At 35.7% G+C, this 20,375-nt stretch overlaps 1 protein-coding gene across 7 annotated transcripts in view; it reads left to right on the forward strand.

Moving 5' to 3' along the window:
* The window catches only part of VPS13D (vacuolar protein sorting 13 homolog D), a 119,505-nt gene that overhangs the window by 25,743 nt on the left and 73,387 nt on the right, over positions 1–20,375 (forward strand). For 6 of the 7 annotated variants that reach the window (XM_067310891.1, XM_067310890.1, XM_067310892.1 and 3 more), the window contains 16 exons: positions 491–671; positions 2,519–2,701; positions 5,408–5,630; positions 6,649–6,859; positions 7,002–7,173; positions 8,522–8,634; positions 9,172–9,381; positions 11,473–11,738; positions 11,898–12,031; positions 13,023–13,178; positions 13,777–14,002; positions 14,776–14,850; positions 15,664–15,867; positions 17,271–17,360; positions 18,122–18,262; positions 19,476–19,598. In XM_067310891.1, the coding sequence (XP_067166992.1) occupies positions 491–671; positions 2,519–2,701; positions 5,408–5,630; positions 6,649–6,859; positions 7,002–7,173; positions 8,522–8,634; positions 9,172–9,381; positions 11,473–11,738; positions 11,898–12,031; positions 13,023–13,178; positions 13,777–14,002; positions 14,776–14,850; positions 15,664–15,867; positions 17,271–17,360; positions 18,122–18,262; positions 19,476–19,598 (2,708 nt within the window). The remainder of the gene's footprint in view (positions 1–490; positions 672–2,518; positions 2,702–5,407; positions 5,631–6,648; positions 6,860–7,001; positions 7,174–8,521; positions 8,635–9,171; positions 9,382–11,472; positions 11,739–11,897; positions 12,032–13,022; positions 13,179–13,776; positions 14,003–14,775; positions 14,851–15,663; positions 15,868–17,270; positions 17,361–18,121; positions 18,263–19,475; positions 19,599–20,375) is intronic. The other variant, XM_067310893.1, reaches the window with a different exon arrangement.

The following is a 20,375-nucleotide window of genomic DNA, read 5'->3' on the forward strand; positions in this document are numbered from 1 at the left end:
AGCAATAGTTCTGATGTTTTATGGTTTTCCTCTCCTTTTCCCCACTAGAATCAGTCAGACTAGAAATTGCCCATTTAATGTTATGGAATTAATTTCCAACATTGCAGTACACTGATTCAGAGTTGAAACTATTTTTATTATCATCAAGACCAGAATATTATTATTATGCAGTAGAGTACTTACCTTGTAAGTCACTGTTCTGATGTATAAAATCACTAAAGGTGTATCCATTGGATGTTGAGATTAGAGTTGCATTCTGTGTTTAGAATTTTTCTGTTGGCATTATTAAAACTCAGTAGTGTTTAAATACCTGTAACTTAGAAATATTCCCCCTTTTTTCAGATTTGTAATTGAAATTGTTTTAATTGTATCCTGTGAACAATCAGCTAAAACCTCTGTATCACTATTTTAAATGCAAAAAGTGAATAGCAGTATTTGTGAAATGTTGATAAGGTAGATAGCAAAACTTTACTTTTGATCTTTATCATAGATATGGGCGGCCAGATCCATTGCTACAGAGGGAGTGTGATACTCGTGTCACTCTGCGGATGGCATCTGTTCAATATGTGCATACCCAGCGTTTCCAGGCAGAAGTGGTGTCTTTCATCCAACATTTTACTCAGCTTCAGGATGTCTTGGGGCGCCAAAGAGCAGCAATTGAAGGACAAACAGTATGTCTTCCTCCCACCCTGTTCTTTTACCTTACTGCATCAGATGAGGGGTTTGAAATGAAAGGTAGTTTTACAATTCTGAGGTTAGTGAAGGAAGATGATATGTACCTTGTAGTTAAAAGACTTGATTTAAGGATATTCTGTTGCTATTCAAAAGTGTAGAATACCAAATTTTCCACATTACTGAAAATTTTGTCCCCTGGATCCTGTAGTATGTGCTGGTGCAGGTGTCTTCCTGTCCTCATGATGCTGGAAGAACAGGGCTCAATGTATTATGTTGCCTGTTTCTCCACTGTGCAGCAGCTAGTTTTAATAGTAAGTCTTCTACCTGAAGAAGGAGAACCAAGTGAGAAGTCCCTGTTACACACATGTTTGTATTTTTGATTAAATGGGGTGGCTGGTGGAATGAGAAAATACAACCAGAAATCAGATGCTGGACTTGCTTGCAATACAGTAGATAATTAATCATGACCGTCATCTTAGCCTATTTTTTGTCTTAAAACCTAATGTGGGAGTGATTAATATAGTTAATTGTGATAGTCTTGTTAATAAAGTCGCTTCTCTTAATTTGAAGAAAGCCCATATATAAAAATGCTTCATAGTGCACCAGTTAAGAAATTTGAAACTGATTTTGAAACATCTGGTCCAAAGGAAGTTCTCTTTTTGTACTGTTTTAAGTGGTTGTGACGCTAATACTTCAGACTTGGAAGTATGAACTGCTAACAGTGGTATATTCTACAGTGCTACTCTTTTCTGGGATGCATGATAACTTCTTACCATTTTTTTGTCGAGATTTTCTTTTATGGCTGGAAATCATCTAATTCCAAAAATGTAAGGCAAAAATGCTGGAAAAAAGGTAGAGTGTATGGTATGTCCTGCAGGGAATGCATAAGTTCTGCAAATAAGTACCAACAGCCTGCATGAAAAGCCATCAGGAATCTATGCTAGACGTGCTCTCATTTATCTGTCAGGCTGAACTTCTAAAATGAATCTGTAGAAGATTGATCAAGTTCTTTGCTGTCTGAATTTTGAACAGTATTTCTATTTGCTGCAAAGAGTGCTTCATTCTTTCAGTTACTCATAATTCTAACTGGGAAATTTGACTGTTTTGGAGAGGAAGACTGAGAAGTGTCAGTCTCTCTCACTTATCGATTAAGTAATTGTTTAGTTTTTAAATTTCAGACTCATCTGTTTCATTAATAAAAGCCTGTTGGAAAGTGCTGACAGCTATAGTGATTTATAGTTGTGATTTACAACTTTTCTGTCCCAGAGACCTATAATGAACTCTTAGTTGCTAATCTGAAGGTTGCATCATTTCAGTTTAACTTTAGTGTACCGTAGTAGCATCAATTATACCTCTTCTATTACAGTGGAGACAGTACATTGTGTGCTTCACCCCTGATTCCTGCACCTCACGGTGTTTGCCGTTGGCACTGTAACCCTCTTAACTAGCCTTTGTTCCTCTGCCCACGGCAAGAGTTCAGTATTTTTTGTATAAAATTTAATCACCTCTTAATTTTGTAAATCAAGGAATAGTGTTCCTGAGTTCACTACTAACCAGTGTGAAATAATCACTCACTTCTGGTAAATTAATAATTTTTTTATAATGATTGTTTCTGAATGTGTACAAAGTGTATCTTGAGTGTACAAAGATGCCAGAAAAACCCAAGAGGAAACTCTTCCCTGTGAAACATAAGATTCATTAAAATGAGATCTTTTTTTCTGAAAATGTTATTATAGAGAACCACTACATAAAAATACTAAAAGATTAGCAAAAACTGCAACATGCTTGTGAATTATTCTGGTGCAACGAACTAAGTTTTCAAACAAATGTTTGATCTTTCCAGGTAAGAGATAAAGCACAGCGAGCTTCTCGAGTTCTTCTTGACATTGAGGCTGGTGCTCCTGTCCTGCTTATACCTGAAAGCTCGAAGTCTAACAGTCTTATTGTAGCTAATCTTGGGAAACTGAAAGTCAAGAACAGATTTTTGTTTGCGGGTATGCCAGGTACCTTCTCATTAAAGAACAAGGTAAAAACAGAACCTTATTTTTGAATTAGCAGCTGACAATTTTTCTAGTTCTTGTGTATTTTATTTCTATATCAAAATGGTCAATGACTCTTGAATTTTACTCCTATATATTTAATGTTATTAGTAGTGAAACCATCCATGCCAGCCTCTATATGAAAATCTGGATCTCGTCTGCTGCTGATTGTACCCAGCTGTTCTTTGGCAGCTGCACCTGGGCTTGCTTTGAGGCATTCAGGGCAGAGGGGAGGCTGTTCTGGAGAGCTTGCTGGAATTTGCCCTTGTTGGGACCCAGAAAACAACGGGTGCACACCTGAAAGGGGCAGCTTAGAAGGGCTTTCATCTAACCCTGTTTAGCACTTCTTCAGCCTTCCACAAAACAAAATCTCTGCTGAGTGAGTAGCAGAAAATGGAGGTGTGTCTTGGCTGAGAGTTGCTGGAACACGCTGGAGAACAGAATGGTGGTTAATTTTGTTGTTGTTGTTTCATTTTTTTTTTTTTTCTTCCCCCCCCACTGTTTCTCCTTTCACTTAATGAAACCAAGTGTGTGTGCTTAGGCTAGGTGCAGGAGAGGGACTAGTCTGTGTTGCTGTTGAGAGGCAGTTACAAAATTTGGGGTGTTTGGGGTGAGGAAAATCCATCTTGGAAGGCTTTCTGTACCCAGCCTCAGCAATGAAATGGATTGTTTTGTTCTGGGAATCAGCTATTTCTTTTAAAAAAAGAGAAGTGGGAAAACTTAGGCAGACTGATTTACCACAGCAATTTTGTGGCATGTCTATGCTGTTGTCTTTACAGCTTGTATTGAAACTGTTTTAAATGTGTTGGCTACCACTTGTAGCAAACTGTAAAATGCCAACTGTGGAAATGTTTGCTATTCATCTTTCATGTCTATTAGTTTCCTCTGATTTTTATATTTTTATTTATTTTTTAATCTAACAGTGTCTTTATTGCAAGGCAGCGTTGGATTGTAATGTTGAGTTGTCTTACATGCTCTAGGGTGCTGATGTATTTAAAGATTCATAAGTGGTGGATTCCCAGACTGATGTTAGGAGATTAAAGGATGTGTGCATAATAATTTTCTTTCTGTAGAAATTTGGGACTTAAAAATGTGGGGTTTCTTTTAGTTTTCATTTTTTTTCTCTGTCCTATGTTTATTTTTGAGGATCTGATTTTACAAGGAAATGCGTACAAGGATCCCATTTTATTTGAGGTATTTCACATGTTTATAGGAGTGTTCAGGTGCTCCTCATTCATTTATAAATTATTTCTAATAAAAGAAGTTCCTTGAAATATTAAAGTATGGTTTTGTTGTAAAGACTTTGCAGAATTCCCTAAGAGTTGGATTTAATTTTATTGTGTTATGCTGTTTATGCATGTCTGAGGAGCTACTGGTTTGGATGTACTGTGTAAATTCATAGATTTATAAGTGATGTGATATGATTTTTCTTTGCATGTACTTTTCACTCCTGTCTTTATAAGTTTAAAGACTAATGTTTTCAAATTTCTAAATTTATAATTCTTAATCATGGCTGTAATGAAAATTTCCAAACAATAATTATTAAAATTCATAATTGGAAACTAAAAGGAAGGCTTATGGGAAAGGATTATACTGTGATATCAGAGGTTGAGTACGAAAATAAGACAGCAAATGATTGTAGCAATACTGCAGTTATGGGAAAGGCAGCATTCACAGAGTAAGGAGGCAAGTGGGTTAGTAAACACAGATGGTTATTTGCTTGGGCAAATCAACTTGTGTAAAACTGAAATATGAGGTTCACAGATTCAAATCAGGGTAAACTAAGTGCATGTTGAAATTGGCTTTGGGGTATAAAGGTAGTGTGTAAACCTATTCCACTGGTGCAACTTCTTTGGGAGAATAAATCCCTTAACATTGACGTGACACATTTGGTCAGTATGGAGCAGATCACACACTTTTCAGTTTTTTGGTGCTAGATAGCGTTCTCTGAATGTGAAAAAGCTTGTAAGAGTTCCACTGGATATGTGGGGGAGGAGGGATAAAATATTAAAAACTGCTGTAACGAGCCTTTCTTTTTTTCACCTGTGGGTATTTGAACAATAAGGGTAAAGATTTATTCCATCTTAGACTTAACTATTGCAGAAAAAGTTTGGGACACTTTTGATATTATGACTAAAGTATCTAGAGTGCGTAAAAAGCTAACTTCAGGTATATGAGATGTGTTCATTCACTTATTTTAATAAAAATGTTAAGTTACTGACATGATCTTGCAGAAATCACTGTGCGTGTTTTCATCATTTGAAGAAAGCCCATGTTATGCTGTGAAAAAATAGCTTCTAAATATTTAGCAATCATTATTCTACAGAAATACTTGATATCTTGGTAGTCTTAGCGCGCTACTTCGCATTAATTTCTTTTAGGGTTGGGTTTTTTCTTTGGTTTTGTGCTAAAACTACTCATTTGAAATTAATTTCTCATTGAAAATGTTTCACAGCTTTTTGAAAATATTACTGAAGTAAGCTTGTTTTTTTTTTTTAAAGAAAATGTTTTAATCTGCTGCTAAGATGAAAGGAAAAGAGCTTGACTATCTTTTGGTAGTGGTAAAAGATACTGGCATTCACATAGGATGCTTAGTTTTTTGACAGTGATTGTCGCAGCTTCAGTCTTGCTGTATTGATTCCTTAGTGTTTAAGGTAAATATCCATTGTTAATTACAGAATTGCTTTCATTAGCAGGATTCAGTTCAATTTTCATCTCCTTTGGGAACCCCAAAGCACAGCATGAAGAAAATGACAAGTGCAGATGAATCAAAAGTAGTGACAGAAGGGCTGTTCATGAAAAAATCATCAGGAACAAACATTTCTAGGCTGAAGAGTGAGCCTGTGCTGAATACCTTGAGTAAACAGCAAGGGCAACAATTGAAAATACCTGCTGTGCCAAATCCTGACAGCCCAGGTATGTGATAAATGGTAGAAACCCCATTTAGCTCTTCTTTTTCTGTATAAAATGACACAGTGCAGTTTTCACACTGCAGTGTTTCACATATATCTTATGTGACACTGAAAACAGACTGAAAAAGTAAGGCTCTGGGTCTAAAGAGTCTAAAGATATAAAGAACCTAAAGATATTTGTTTGTTTAGAGTTGGCTTCAGTTTAAGATGCTTGTCTCCCACTTGTTGTAAAGACCCTTCTAGAACTCTTTAGAATATATATCTGCTTAGTAAATTGTTTTCCTTGTTACGCTTGTCAGTAATCCAGTGTGTTTTACCTCAGAAACTTAGAGCAGTAGAAATTTGTTAGAGGCTTAATTTATAATCTTACTTTATAAACTACTTAAATACATTATCTGACATGATCATAACTATAGAAATTTATATATACTTACATATATAGTTATTCATATATAGTGTACTTTTAATATGGAATGTCATTAGAAGAAAAGTTGCAATATTAACTGGGAGGACAGTTAAATATTTTTGTCTTGTAGGAGAATAGTGGGTAGATTTTGGGTTATGTGATTTGTGTCTTTGCAATTTCCTAACCAGTAATTTATGTAACGAGTGCAGAAACCTTAATTTTCAGAATTCCATTTTCTTATACTGGTTGTAGGTTTAAAAGGAAATTTAGTTTCAAGGTGGCTTTTTGCAACTTAAAGGATTAGAGATGTGTAGTTCAGATTCTGGAGGAAAAAAATCTGCAATCTGGGTGCATTTCAAATGCGTTTTGCAGGCATATAAGGAGTACTGTGGGACTCTTATTTACAAGTTAACATTTACCTGAGAATGAGCTTGGTATTTGCTTGGTATTTGCTAGTTACAGGTATTGATGAGCGTGAACAAAAATTCTTTAATAAAAAAAAAAAATCAGAATAATTTCAGAATAATGAGTAAAAACTTCTTTTTGGAGTAAGTTACATTAATTTTGTACATACTCTTTACTCTTGCTTAATGTATTATCTCCTGTGCACTTGTAGAGGATCACATCTGCCTCTTAGACTGCATTATGGTTGATCTGCAAGACATGGACATATTTGCTGCAGAGAGATGTCAGAGGGAGTACTCTAAAGCTGTGGAAGATACGAGTGCAGATTTGACCTTTCCGTCCTACTTTGTCAGGCAGACAGGAGGAAGCCTGTTAACAGAACCTTTCAGACTGAAGTTACAAGTAGAGAGAAACTTAGACAAGTGAGTTGATGGAAACAGGATTGCTTTATGCTGTTTGCCTAAATGTTTTGCAGTGTTTTACCTACCTTCTGTTGTATCTTAAAGTACTACCTGCTCTGTTATAGCACCTTGAAATACTGTGTTTTTTCCTTTTTTGTTGTAGAGAGCTAAGTCATTCAGTTGCGGACATATCGATACATGGCAATCTGTCCTCAGTCCATTGTTCTCTAGATTTGATTAAATATAAACTTATTCGTGGACTTCTGGAGAACAATCTTGGGGAACCTATTGAAGAGTTCATGCGACCTTATGATTTGCAGGATCCAAGAATTCATGTAAGAGGAATTGTGGGTTTACACAGTTGAAATTGTGTGTTGAAATGTTTTGTTTTTGTTTTGTTTTCCTATTAGACTAAACATCTCTCAAAGTTGTTGTGTTGTTTGTGAGACTGACTGGTAAATAAAAAGATTTAGGCAGAAGAACGGTGATGGTTCTGTACCTTTTTCTCTGTAGATACTGCTGGAAATTCAGGTTTGTCTTAGTATAATGACAGGTCAGGTTGTCCTTTCAGCCACGACTTGCTCTTACCACTTCATGTTTCTGAGACTTTAGAGTTTTGAGAGATATGGAAGAAACAGCAGCCATTGCTTGTATTGGTTAGTTATTGTTAGGTATGTTGAAACGTACTGGTGGGGAAAAAAGTTAATAAATCAATGAAAACTTTATCAATTGTTTTCTTGAATGTTTAAGGTGAGTTGTTATTGCTATATATTATGGGCACGTTAACAAGCTTAAGCTTTTTCCATTTGTATGGAATTTTTTGGAGGGACTTAAAGACTATCTTGTCATCATGTGCAGGCTCATGATCCCTTTCCCATGGGGTCTGTGAAATTCTTGAAGACTGACTAAAAGATTAAATGGAACATGTACTATTTTCTGTTTGTGTCAAAAGCCCTCTTTTGTCTGGCAGATCTGAGAGAAGAATTTCAGTAATAAAGGCTTCACAGCACAGCCATCCATATTTTTGAGCCTGTTCCCAAGTATCACCTGTCTCTTAGGGCTGCTGTCAAATCCTATCCTTTCAGGAAGACTTTGGGCAGCATTTCATCTGGAGTAGATCAGCATTTGTCCTTATTACTGAGAATAAGTTGTTAAATAACATGTTTTCTCCCAGTCTTGTGGGGGTTCCAAGTACTGTTTATGTTGCACGATTGTACTCTTTGCTTGAGAAGCAAATGCATGCCCATGCCAGGGGAAAAATACTGGGAAGCGTCTAGGATCCTCTTAAGATCTGAGGAAAGGATGGGTAAAGTCCTCCTAATACTAGTATGTTCTTCATGTTAGGCATCTCTCCTAAAACTCTAAATGAGATTAATTTTTGTAATAGTTTCAGAAGCTACAAATCTGATTTAATAATAAAAGGTACTTGAAACAGTTTGAAGGAAATGTTGGCTGTTTTGTGGTGGGGTTTGTTTGTATGTTGTTTGTTTTGTAAGACATTGTTCAAGTTGGAGGCTACAGTGTTTTGAAATGTGATTTTTGTCCAGCAATGGTTAATGAAACTCTTTCAAGGAGAAAGTATATTATAACTGTTTGCATTTGTCCCAAGTAAAAATTCTTAATTCAGAAATGAAAAGTTAAACAGATGTTCTTAAAAGGAATGTTGGTGTTTTTCATTTTCAGACGGTTTTGAGTGGAGAAGTATATACTTCTATGTCTTTTCTCATTGACATGGTTAATGTGAGCCTGGAACTGATGGATCCAAAAGGAAAAGATGGTTGCAGCTCCTTAGCAAGGTATGAATTTTCTTTTGTTATTGAATACATTATTCTAAATGCTACGTTCCTCTAAGATGTTAGAGGACAAGAATTAACGTAATACATGAAAATATGAATTGAAACAGCATTCCTTATTTGGAGTCCAAACTGAGAGCTTGAATTGTCTGAAAAATGGGAGGGAATGTCACTAGTCAGAAGGTACCAGCTGCATCTTTCTAGCTGTTCTTGAAATCACAGTGCACTAATCAGTTGACTCAACCAAGACAAATAGTATTCTATTTAAGAAAGTGTTGAAGGGAAATCTTGAAAAACAGAGAGGGTGTCTGCCATGCATTTTTAATCCAGAAGGTTCTATATCAGTGAAAAATATTATTAAATAGAGTAGGAATCCAATTTGTGTCTTAATAACTTGATATATCGTGATTATAGATGTCACAGAAAATACATATATGAAAGGTATTAGCTGTATGTCATGTGTACTTTAAACTAAGTGACTTCTTGGAATAAATATGTTGTAAGACTCTTAAATGCAATGTTTTGCTTTTATTCTCCTAGGTTTGATTTTAAGAAATCCAAGTTGCTTTATGAAAGCTGTTCAAATGCAACAAAGTCTGTAAATTTGGTTTCTCATTCCATGATGGCATTTGACACACGTTATGCTGGACAGAAGACTGCTGCAGGCGTGCCCAATGTATTCAATTGCATCTTTCAGTCATCAAAGAATACGAGTAGTCCAGGAGCAATCCAGATTGAATTGCACTTCAGGTTGGTAATTCTGGGATTATTTTATTTTATTTTATTTTACATTTTTCAATGACATTTTTGGGTCAGGAGTGTCTTGTCCTTAATATAGCTGTTATTCATGCAGACAAATTTCTTGCTGGCTTTATATTTTAACTTGAAAGCATTTCTTGGGGTGACAAGTGGTACTTGATAGAACGCAATCTGCAGGTCTTGATTAACTGAAAGTTGTTGGGCTTTAGGTTTTTTTTTGTTTGTTTGTTTTGTTTTGTTTTTGTTTGTTTTTACTGCAACAATGAGAAAATAATGTTAGGTTTGAATGTGTAAATGCATTGGGTTAAGTTCTGGCCTATCAAAATCAGTCAAGTTAAAGCTGAGTTTCCTTAAAAGGTCTGTCCATACTTGGTCTGTCACTTCTATATTTGCATGTAGTTGTATTATAGAATTAATTTCATTATATTCTGGCACAGAAGCCATTTTCCAGTAGGTGTCACTCTTGCCTTTTTGAGAGAATCAAATAAATACAGAAATGGCACCTCTTTTTAAAAAACATAGTCCTTATGTTCTGTTTTGTATTCTCTTATGTTGTTTTTTATCATCTAAATCTCTTGGAATGCTTAAAAGCATCAGAGTGTGGGAATCCATTTTGTTCTCATTTTAATATTGAAGACAGTGGTATAAAGTATAATGTCAACATTTAACTTTATCAGCATGTTTTTTTGTTGAGGGATATTACCTAATGAAAAGTGAAGTGAGATGACTAGTGCTATGTTGTGCTCACTTCTGACCAGCCTCACTGATCAAACTCAGCTTTCTAACTTGTTCTTTTGAGAGTAAGTATGATACCTTCTGAAACAGTTGCAGGAGCAATGTAGGTTTAAAAAAAGATGTGACTGTATTTTAGTCCAATAGAAAATTTTGAAGGTGTCTGTTCTTAGAATTTTTAAGCAATCTGTTGTATGGATTTGGAGATCGTATGAAGCTTTTAAGTGCTGATAGAATAAGTTTGCATTCAGAAAGGCTCCAGGATTTCCATTTAAATAAACCTAAACTGTGATAGGATTTTTTTAAAAAAACTTCAAAGGTTGCATGTAATGGTTGATCCGGTGTCTGCCATGATTGGAGGTTAGTTTGCACAATAAAGCCTAATCTGGTTTGAGTGATGTGGTTCCTTCCCCTTTCTTCTCTCCACAACTGCTATGCCTTTGAATTGTAGCTACATAAGCATGTGTTACATTTTTACTGGTGAGAGTATCATTGGCACTAGATATAAGCTTGTGCAGAGCACGGTGATAGTGTTATACTGGCTCATGCCTTTTGGAAATGGTCTGGAGAGCTGGGCTGGATTAAAGGATTTTCCTGTTGGAAGTAATGCAGGCAGGCTGCTTCTCACAAAGGAATTAGTTTTTTAAGAGATTCTTCTAGTTCAGAATGTGTCGGATATAAAATTGTTTCATAGTATTTAAGCATGTGGCTTATTTTCTGATTAGCATGACCAGATGTAATTGATAGTCTAGATCATGAAGTCAAACACTTTTATCTCTCTTAAAATGCGATGCTTAAAAGTTCAGTCAGGCTAGCATTTTTTCTGAATGACAAAGAAGCTTCCTGTGCTACAAAACGCTATCAGGGTGTGAAAGGAAACACGCTGTATGTCTGATCTTTCAGAGGGGCATGAAGCCAGGTTCAAATTTCACATGCTGTACATTAGATTTGATACTGAACAGATGTTTAAAAAAAAAAAAAAAGTTCAGTTTTAAGAACTGACATTTTGTGAATTACTAATCCTCATATATGAAGATGCTTTTATAAGTTAATTTTTTGTTGCATAGTGTCTTTCAATTCACCTTTTATAACATTATAGCTTAGAAGCTATCGAAGTTTCTTGGAGTTGAGATTGGTTAGGTTGCTGTGCGTACAGCAAGTTGAATTTCAATCTGTTTAAAAAAAGAAAAAGAAAAGTTAAGGTCAGACACTCTGTAAACTAAGTGTATCTCTATAAAGTTCTATGTAGTTCTTACTTGTCAGCTACTAGAAGCTTTCTGTTGAAATTAATGTAGAAAATAGATTATGCAAAATGTAAAATTCATGTTAAGTATACTCTTCTCTTAATAGGTCTACTAAGGATTCCTCCAGTTTCACAGTTGTTTTGAACAACCTTCGCGTGTTTCTAATATTTGACTGGTTGTTACTTGTTCATGACTTTTTATATACTCCTGGGGATACCAAAAAACGGGAAAATCTCCTTCCTTCCCGGCAACGCAATTATAGCAGTGAAACAACCGTAGTTCCAAAAACGGTGAAAAGTGGAGTTGTTACAAAACGTTCATCTCTACAAGTGTCTACAGAAAAACAGCTGGAAGTTAAGGTCAATGTGACAGGTAAACGCATTGTTTTCTGATGGTGCCTCTTTAAGGTACTTCACTGTTTAAAAGCCATGTGCTAGTGAAAACAGGTTCTTTAATCCTGCCAGAGATGCTTAAAATGGCTTAATGGCATTTCAAATTTCCATGTTTTATTTATGATTTTGTTTTGTTCAGGCACTGAATTTGTGGTTGTTGAAGACATGTCTTGTTTTGATACCAGTGCAATTATTTTGAAGGGGACTACTGTTCTCACTTACAAGCCAAAGTTGTTAGATCGTCCTTTCTCTGGTAGTTTGTTTGGCATTGAGGTAAGAAAAAATAATTGTTCTTTTATAACAAGTCTAAAATTAGATTAACTAGTGAAGGTACTTTACTATTAATATTTGATTTGAAAGCCATGAGTACAACCTGTTCTACTACTGGAATAATCCACAGATTTATTTTTAAAGTGAGTCAGTTCCATATCAAGCGCGCTCATTCTGCAGCAGATTTAAGAATGTTTTTGTGTTGTCTCTGTTAAGACACTGAAACACCAACTGCCAAATCAGTTGCACATTGAAAGTTGGGGACTGACCGGGTAGACAGAAGCCTGTGTGTTCAGAAAAGGGCTCACAGGCTATAATCATAACTGACTTGAGATGAACAAACAGTATCATGCCATCGCAATAAAAGCAAATGGAATATATAAGCAGGAGTCTTTTGCGAGGTTAAGTATGGAAAGTGATCCTTGCATTCTAGCCAGCAGCGGTAAGACCTCAGCCGGAATGCTGTGGCCAGCCCTGGGTGAAATACCTGAAGAAACTCTGAGTATTTCAGAGGAGAGCAACAAGAAAGTTCAGTGATGAGGCATATGTAATATGTTGGGAAAGTTTAAAAGAACTTGCTCACTCTAGGAATTTCTGTTGATTAAAGGAACTTCTTCCTTGTTAAGATCCTTGCATTAAGTAAAAGTTCATAGTAGAGCAAACAATGAAGTGGAGGAACAAACAATGAAGTGGAACAAACCAAGTCCATCACACATGGAGGAGTGGTGGACGAAAGCTCTGCTGTAAAGGAGTTATTAGCTTGGATATCTGAATCTTTTTTCCTGAATTGGAAGAGCAGCTAGGCACTGGAATACATTATCTGGAAAGCCTTTGGGGTTCTTTGCTGTCTTAAAGTTTGTAAAGAAATTGTCCACAGAGAATGGTTTGGCTATAGTTTATGCTGTTTTGTGGTAGATATTCTTTGACTTCAGGGTTCTTGCAGGCTTATTTTCTCAGATCGTAACTTTTTTTTGCACTATTTCTAATCGTTTAGGTTTTCTCATGCCGGTTAGGAAATGAGCAAGAGACTGCACTGTCAATTATTGATCCAGTACAAATTCAGATGGAACTTGTTGGGAATGCTTCCTACCCAAGTGGTTCAGGACTGTTGGATGCTTTCAACAGTGAGGATTTTCCTCCTATTTTAGAGGTAATATAAATGACTGAGCGAGACTGTGTGCAATAGAGAATACTGGATTGTGATCTTGCAGGGATATTTTTTTTAAGCCCAAGAATTCAATGGAATACTTTCAAATGTATAAGAAAAGAATAAGCTCAATTCTGCCTGAAAGGAAAAGGCAAAGAAACAAGCATGCAAAAAATGCTTTTACTGGTGAGGAGAGAGTGATTTCTGGGATATAATACAGAAATTAATAGTGAAAAAAATGTAGACTTATAATACAGGCATGTCAGATAGTAACTGATTTCTGAAGGAAAGCAAAAGATTTTATTTTCTGTATCTCATTCTTACTGTTTATTAATGGGAAAATTAGGGGCAGCTTTTATACAAAAGCAGAACAGTAACTAAAAGCATATATAATGAAAAAAAAATCTTTCTCCAGGACTCCGTTAGTAAATAGTGATGGAAGTTTGGTAATTTTACTATTGGAGCTTTAAAACAGTGTTGTCATATTTCAATATTAAATTTTGGTCTTCCTTTGGGAAATGTTTTGTTATTATCTATGATATAAAAGAAGAATGTGTAGAAAAGGGCAACTCAATCTTATTTCTTCTAAACTTTCATTTAGATTCAGTTGCAAGCACTGGATATCAGACTGTCCTACAATGATGTTCAGCTGTTCTTGGCCATTGCGAAGTCCATTCCTCAACAGACTAGTGCAGCTGTGTCTGACTCCACTGTATTGGTTGCTGATAGTACTGCTAATCTTTCTAGTTTAGTATTGGTTAATGAGACCTCCTCCTTGACATATGAAAACAAAGAGACATCCAAACGTTCGTTGGATCCTGTTCTTGGTATGTTTTTAACTGTCACAGTGAAGCCATTTTTTATGGCTAGAGGAGGCTTCTGCAGTGTGAAGTTAGACTTCATTTTTAACAAAAAAAGGTGTTGGTAGCTTCAATGAAATGAAGATTATTGCATAATGATTTGAATTATCTGATGATAGCATTAGACTGACAATATCAAAAAAGTAGAGTAATTTATCTGTTTGTAATGTGACAGTGTATTACATTAAGTTTTAATCAGTATCACTTGTCATCATACATCATCATGATGGACTAAGAGTTAGGTAGCAAATGTGTAAAGCAGTGTGCTTCAAGTTGTTTAAACTGATAATGAAGTAGCTGGAGATTATGATGGTTTCTATTTCTTCATGAACAGCAACCTTTTATTTTGCTTTGGTGAAGTTGCTTTTTGAAAGCTAAAACTTGGCTGTAATTGGAACCGCTGCCTGACAAAAATGAGGAAATGAACAAAAGTGAAAAAGGCTTTCTTTTCGGGTACTACGCTTGAGAGTCGTGGGGGGCTGAAACTAGATGAGGAATTGTGTTCTGAGTGAAGAGGTGGTATTTAAAAAATATAGTTGAAACTGAAATCAGTGAAGGACATTAACGTACTGTAAGAGAATAAAACTAGCCCATATTCTAAAATGTAAACGTTGATTGTTTTTGGTAAAAGTAATGCTGACTCAAAGCCACTTTATTGACATATAATAAATTTTAGAAATTAAAACAAGTTAAGTAGATAACTCTAAAGGATTTATGGTTGCCTAATTGTTTAATTATAGAGGTACAGCTGGCTCGCCTTCAGGAGCTGGGATTCAGTATGGAAGACTGTCGTAAAGCTCTTTTGATCTGCCAAGGTAACCTCAAATATTTTTAGCTGATCTTTCAGATTACTCATGTTATCTAACTTGTGATTAAGTAAAAATACTCAGATGTTGAGGTAGCTGATGTACAGACAGTATTCCTTCTCTATTTTACTTTGGCTTGCAACTACCGAAATTGGCTCTATGTGTGCATCTTCTTAAGCATTCTCACTTTTCTGTTCTGCTGCTCTGTCTGTGTACTTTAGTCTCTTTTGGTCACCAAACACAGAGTTTTTCTATTCATAATGCATCTCACTCTAGATTGCTATGTTAGTATCCCTTATTTGTAATGCGGTGAGCTAAGTTCTCTGCAGGAATGCTACACGGCTTGATTCCCCACACATGCACACCCCTCACCACCAAAAGATTCTTCTTCCCTTTTAAGACTAAATTCTTTTTTTCAGTGATTTACCTATTTCTTTCATCTTCCTCTTTTGAATCATGTGTTTTATTTATTTCTGCGTGCAATACATGGAAAGAAGAGGAAGCTTTCAAGCAAGAGATTCTTTTTCTTTAGTGTTGTCACGTTTCCCATCTCATTTATAGGCATTCATAGTATTAATACAGATGTACGTTATGTTGCTACTCAGTTTACAGCTTTAAAGAACGTTCCTTATTTCTAGAGAACACTGTTGTATTTATAATTTCATCATATTTATTTTATTAAATAGAACACATTTAAGTACTGTTTCTGTGCTTTACTATACTTTTTAGGTGAAACAATTAATTTGGTTTTATGGTTTTTTTTACATTAAATACATTTCACTGAGAAAGTAAGAGATGATTGCTTTGTTTTTATCTTCTAAGGTGAGCTGAAAAAAGCAGCAAGTTGGTTGTTTAAGAATGCCGAACCTTTGAAATCGCTTTCCCTTACATCTTCTGGTCGAGATAGTGGGACTGCGCCTTTTCAGTTCATCTCTGGAGTGGAAATAAAAGCAGAAAATATATGTATTTGCTTTATTGATGACTGCATGGACTGTGATGTCCCCCTTGCTGAGTTGACCTTTTCACGTGAGTATCTGTTCTGTTGAATGAGTTGCATTAAATTACTGTCTGTCAGTATGCAGTGTCAATTGTTCTTTGATTAATCAGACTTCTGCTTCCCTAAAAATAGCTTACTTTTGGGGTGAAGAAGGAGGTCATTTGAAGCATTTATGAAAAGGGGGGCTGGGGGAAAGGGTTGAGGGTGTGGGTGTGGGTGTTTTGGGTGGATTGTTTTTTGTGTGTTTCATGGTCTTTTTTTCTTCTTATTAGTGGCCTCCTAGCATTTTAAATCTGGCTGAAAGGTTGTGGAGAAGGCTGTATTCCATTAACACGTGGACAGCTGAGCTACTTGAGTGTTTTATGTACAGATAATGCAAAAGAGAGAGGACAGCATTTTCTTTGCTAAGCAACCTATAATTATTTTCTCTGAAAATTATCATGCAGGCCTCCTATTTTCTGACTGCTGGTTCAGGAAGAAGCTTTCAAAGACTTAATTGGTTCTAATGATGATTGTGCTGGTTTTCTTAAGTGTCTCTGCTACTTGATACTTAGGTTTTATACCTTTCAGTGCTTGAGAAGAAAGAGCTATAATTTAGTTGCAGTCAGTTCCTTCACTATCTGATGCAGATTGCTAAAGGTTGATATAAATGCTACCTTAATACAAGTAGGAATGCCAAGGTTCAGAATGCATGATTTATTATTAATATTTATCTCTTAATTATGCTACTAGTTGGGAAGTCAAGATAAGATGAAATGATAAACCAAGTAAAATTCAGATAGGAAGAATATTTAGGAATTTTTTTAAAAGATTGTGAACACAGCAAAGAAACTTGTTCCCGTTTTGTTGTAGTGGTACTCTGATACTACAGTTTTCTAGGGTTGCTGCTTCTGAAATGTAACTAAGCATTTTTTTTTTTCCTAGTAGAAAATGTCTGATCACATTTTAGTAGGTTTGTTCAGAGCATGATCACCAAATGAGATAATGTGGCATGTTTTCTGCTTAGTCTGGTGGTAAATAATGGTGGTTAGGGAGAAGTCATCTATTTACTATGATAATTCTTGTCATTTCTCAGTCTACGTATTAGTGTAGATGAAATATAATCAGAACCTTTGACCACAGGTCTAATTTTACTGTGTGGAGGAGGATACCATAAGCAGACTACAATCCCTGGAGCGTTAAGTTTGTGCTTACTCCTTCTTACGTCCATAGCAGAAGGAATCTGTCCTGAACAGAACCCAAGGGAGGCTCAGTGTTATAAAGCATGGTTGTTCATAAATGTTGTCATTTAAAGAGTATTATGCAGGGCTTTTTGTGCTATTTGGATTTAAAAAACGAAGCAAAAACTTTCCATTTCTTATTAACATTTCTCTAAATAGGGAAACTTGATCATACTTGTTTTACATTAGTAAAATGCTCACTTTTGTGGTAGGTTTGAATTTTCTACAACATTTGAGAGCCAACCCTGAAGGCTATGCTCATTTTATACTCTCTGGAGATTATTATAACCGTGAGCTTTCAGGTAAGATACTGGGTTTGGGTTTTTTTTTCCTTCTTTTTAAGATTAGGAAAGCAGTCTTATACTACCCTGAAGTTTTTCCAACATGAAATGCATGTAAGGGAGTGTGAAATGTTTTTGGGTAAACACATGATCCTGAGGAGAAAAAGGAAAGAAGATTTCCCAACTTAATATGTGATGGAGGGGGAGGAAAAAATATATTGCTGATATAATAGTTATACTGAAATTATTTCATGCTGACTGGCATGTCCTTGGATGGTATAGTCCTTTTATGTAATTAGCTGTCTCTATGTTAACTCATCTTTTTTTGATGTTTCATTTCTTTGCATTCAGTTCATTTATTTATTTCAGGGGGGAAAAAAAGCACATGAGGGTGGGGGATTAGGTTGAAGACAATGGATATGCATAATGAGACCATCCTAATTCATATTTTAATTAAAAAAAAGAAGTTTGGGATTTGACCTATACTCATAGGTCAGCCACTGATAAACTAAATAACTTAGTTGTGTGTTTTCTCTGAATTGAGAAACAATTAAAATTTTTTGTTACAGAATTTATAGTAACAACCTCAAGAATTATCTGTGAATTATCTTTGTATTAGCTAGTAAATTAAATCTGTAGGTTTACAAGTTCATCTTGAATGCGGATTGAAAGTAAAAGATCTCATTATTGAAGGCGCATTCTTAAATGCTTAAGTATGTAAACAGCATTCCAGCATGGCCTTCAAACATGTAATACATGTGGTGTTTTCTGTTTGTTCTCAGGCTGGGAACCATTTATTGAGCCGTGGCCATGTTCAGTTTCTTGGCAACAACAAGCTTCGAGCCGTCTCCACCCTTCCCGCCTGAAGCTGGAAGTAAAGGCTAAACACCGTTTGGATATAAACATCACATCCGTCTTCATAGGTGTGTAAGAAGATTGCCAGAGAACATCATTACAGTGTCTCATTTTTAATATACTGAAATGATAGACATTTCTAACTGAGTCCTGCTCGTGTCCCATGGATGAAGAGAAGGGAGACTTGGCACAAGCCCCTAGATTCTTAAGATGATATTGTACACAGGTGTGCATTTAGGCAACCTATATTTTATCACGCACTATGAAAGTGTAAAAGCTTGAGCTACGTATTTTGGAGTTTAGTAGGAAATCTTTTTCTTGTCATATGAATTCTGTCAAATTCATATTACTTGACATTTATTTTTGATCAGAAACAAGCTTTCTATGCTTTACAGTACTTTAAAAATGTTTTGATAAGCTCATAAATTTTCAGTATATTGACAGGCATAGGGGGGAACTGCTCATTCAGTTCTGTAATCTGTGAAAACCTGAGCTGTCAGTTCCCACCTGGGGAAATCAAAATATTTTGTTCATCGTTAACTGAAACTTCAGATATAAGCTTCTGTGTTGTTAGCGGAGAGACTATAGTTACATACGTTGCCCGGAAATATAACTTATTCTGTGTGTAAGTCTAGATAGTTGGTGCTTAAAATCAAAGGTGTAAATGGCTGAGATGATAGGAGAGCCTTCCGTGTTCCTTGATTATTTATTCATTTCTCCAGCAAGGCCTATGGGGTTGGCAGAGACGGAGGGGGTTAAGGCAGAAGGAGAAGACACTGATCAGTGGTTGCTAAGAATTCCCACGATGCTTTTTACTACTAGTGGTGCCAGCAGACTAGCATATGATGAATATTGTGCCTTTGCCAGAGGACTTCATTGGTGTCAGATATTTATGCAGGAATGTGCATGTACCTCTTAAAATTATTAGAAACTGCTTCTGGCGTAAAAATAATTAAGGTTAATTGCCCTGGGAGGGAGCTCTCCTATTACCACAGGAGTATCTTGAGAATATGGAATCTTACTGAAAAAGAAATAAAATGCCTTACTCCTAGGAATAGAAAAAGAAAGTCTTCTCGAAGATGCTGCTGTGATTTCATGAGCTATTATTTGCTTTTAGGTTATGTTTAGCTCTTAGAAAAAGCAGTGAAGTAAAACTTGAAGTGAACTACCCTTGCCATGAAAATGGAGTAATTTCAGCTTCATGAATTTAACATACTTTTCAATTACTTTATTTACTGCCACCTTGGCAAACATTTACTGTCTATGCTTATATTTCTCTAGAACAGTACACAAGTACCAAACAATCATGGATGGAAGATTACTGTAAACAGGACAAAGAAGTCAATGTGATCAGTTCAGAAGACTGGATGGGCTCTTCTGTGGATCCACCATGTTTTGGGCAGAGTATGACATTCATTATCGCACTTCTTTATTTGAAACACTCCTGACATATGCAGTCATTTGTCTAAAGTATTACAAATATAAGTATTTGGTCTTCGCTGCATATAATACATGGTTAGAGACATTTGGCAAAAAAGAAAAAAATGATAGTTTCTGTTAAATTGCATTAAATCCTTGAAAAAGAACTTTCTGGCTACTTAGCTTTGAGCATGAACTTGGCACTGCTAGTTTTGCTTCCTTTTTCATCACCCTTTCTCAGTTAATGGGTGACTATCCTGTAAAAAGACCGAATAAGAGTATTGATTTTAGAGTATGTACAATTCTGCAGAGATAGCATCTGTCAAATTTTTTAGAGATAATCTTTTTCTTTTACATGACATTAATGACTTCACAGGAAAGATTTTCCCCATCCTTCCCAACTGGGAGGTTGGTAACTTCTGACATAACATGACTGAAAGCAGTATAGGTAAGAATGCACTTCAAAGCATATAGTAAAGATGAAGACAAGAGCCCTATTAACAGCTTTGCTATGTTTCAGTCATTCATATTTGTATGAAAATGTGTTCTTTTAAAAAGTGCTCAGCTAGATAAATCTTTACCAGTTGCTCACATGCTTTCTACTGTTGTGTGTTCAAATGTGATTCTCCCCCTCACCTCATCCTCCCCCTGCCCTGCCCCCAAGCCTCAAAGACTTAAATGACTTAGTTTCTGGAAAAAATGCTATTATATTGGTGAAACAATTCTCAAAAAGCTCATGATAGGTGGCAGTTCTTTTCAGCT

Source organism: Apteryx mantelli, chromosome 26 (assembly GCF_036417845.1).
Source record: "Apteryx mantelli isolate bAptMan1 chromosome 26, bAptMan1.hap1, whole genome shotgun sequence".
Classification (NCBI taxonomy): domain Eukaryota; kingdom Metazoa; phylum Chordata; class Aves; order Apterygiformes; family Apterygidae; genus Apteryx; species Apteryx mantelli.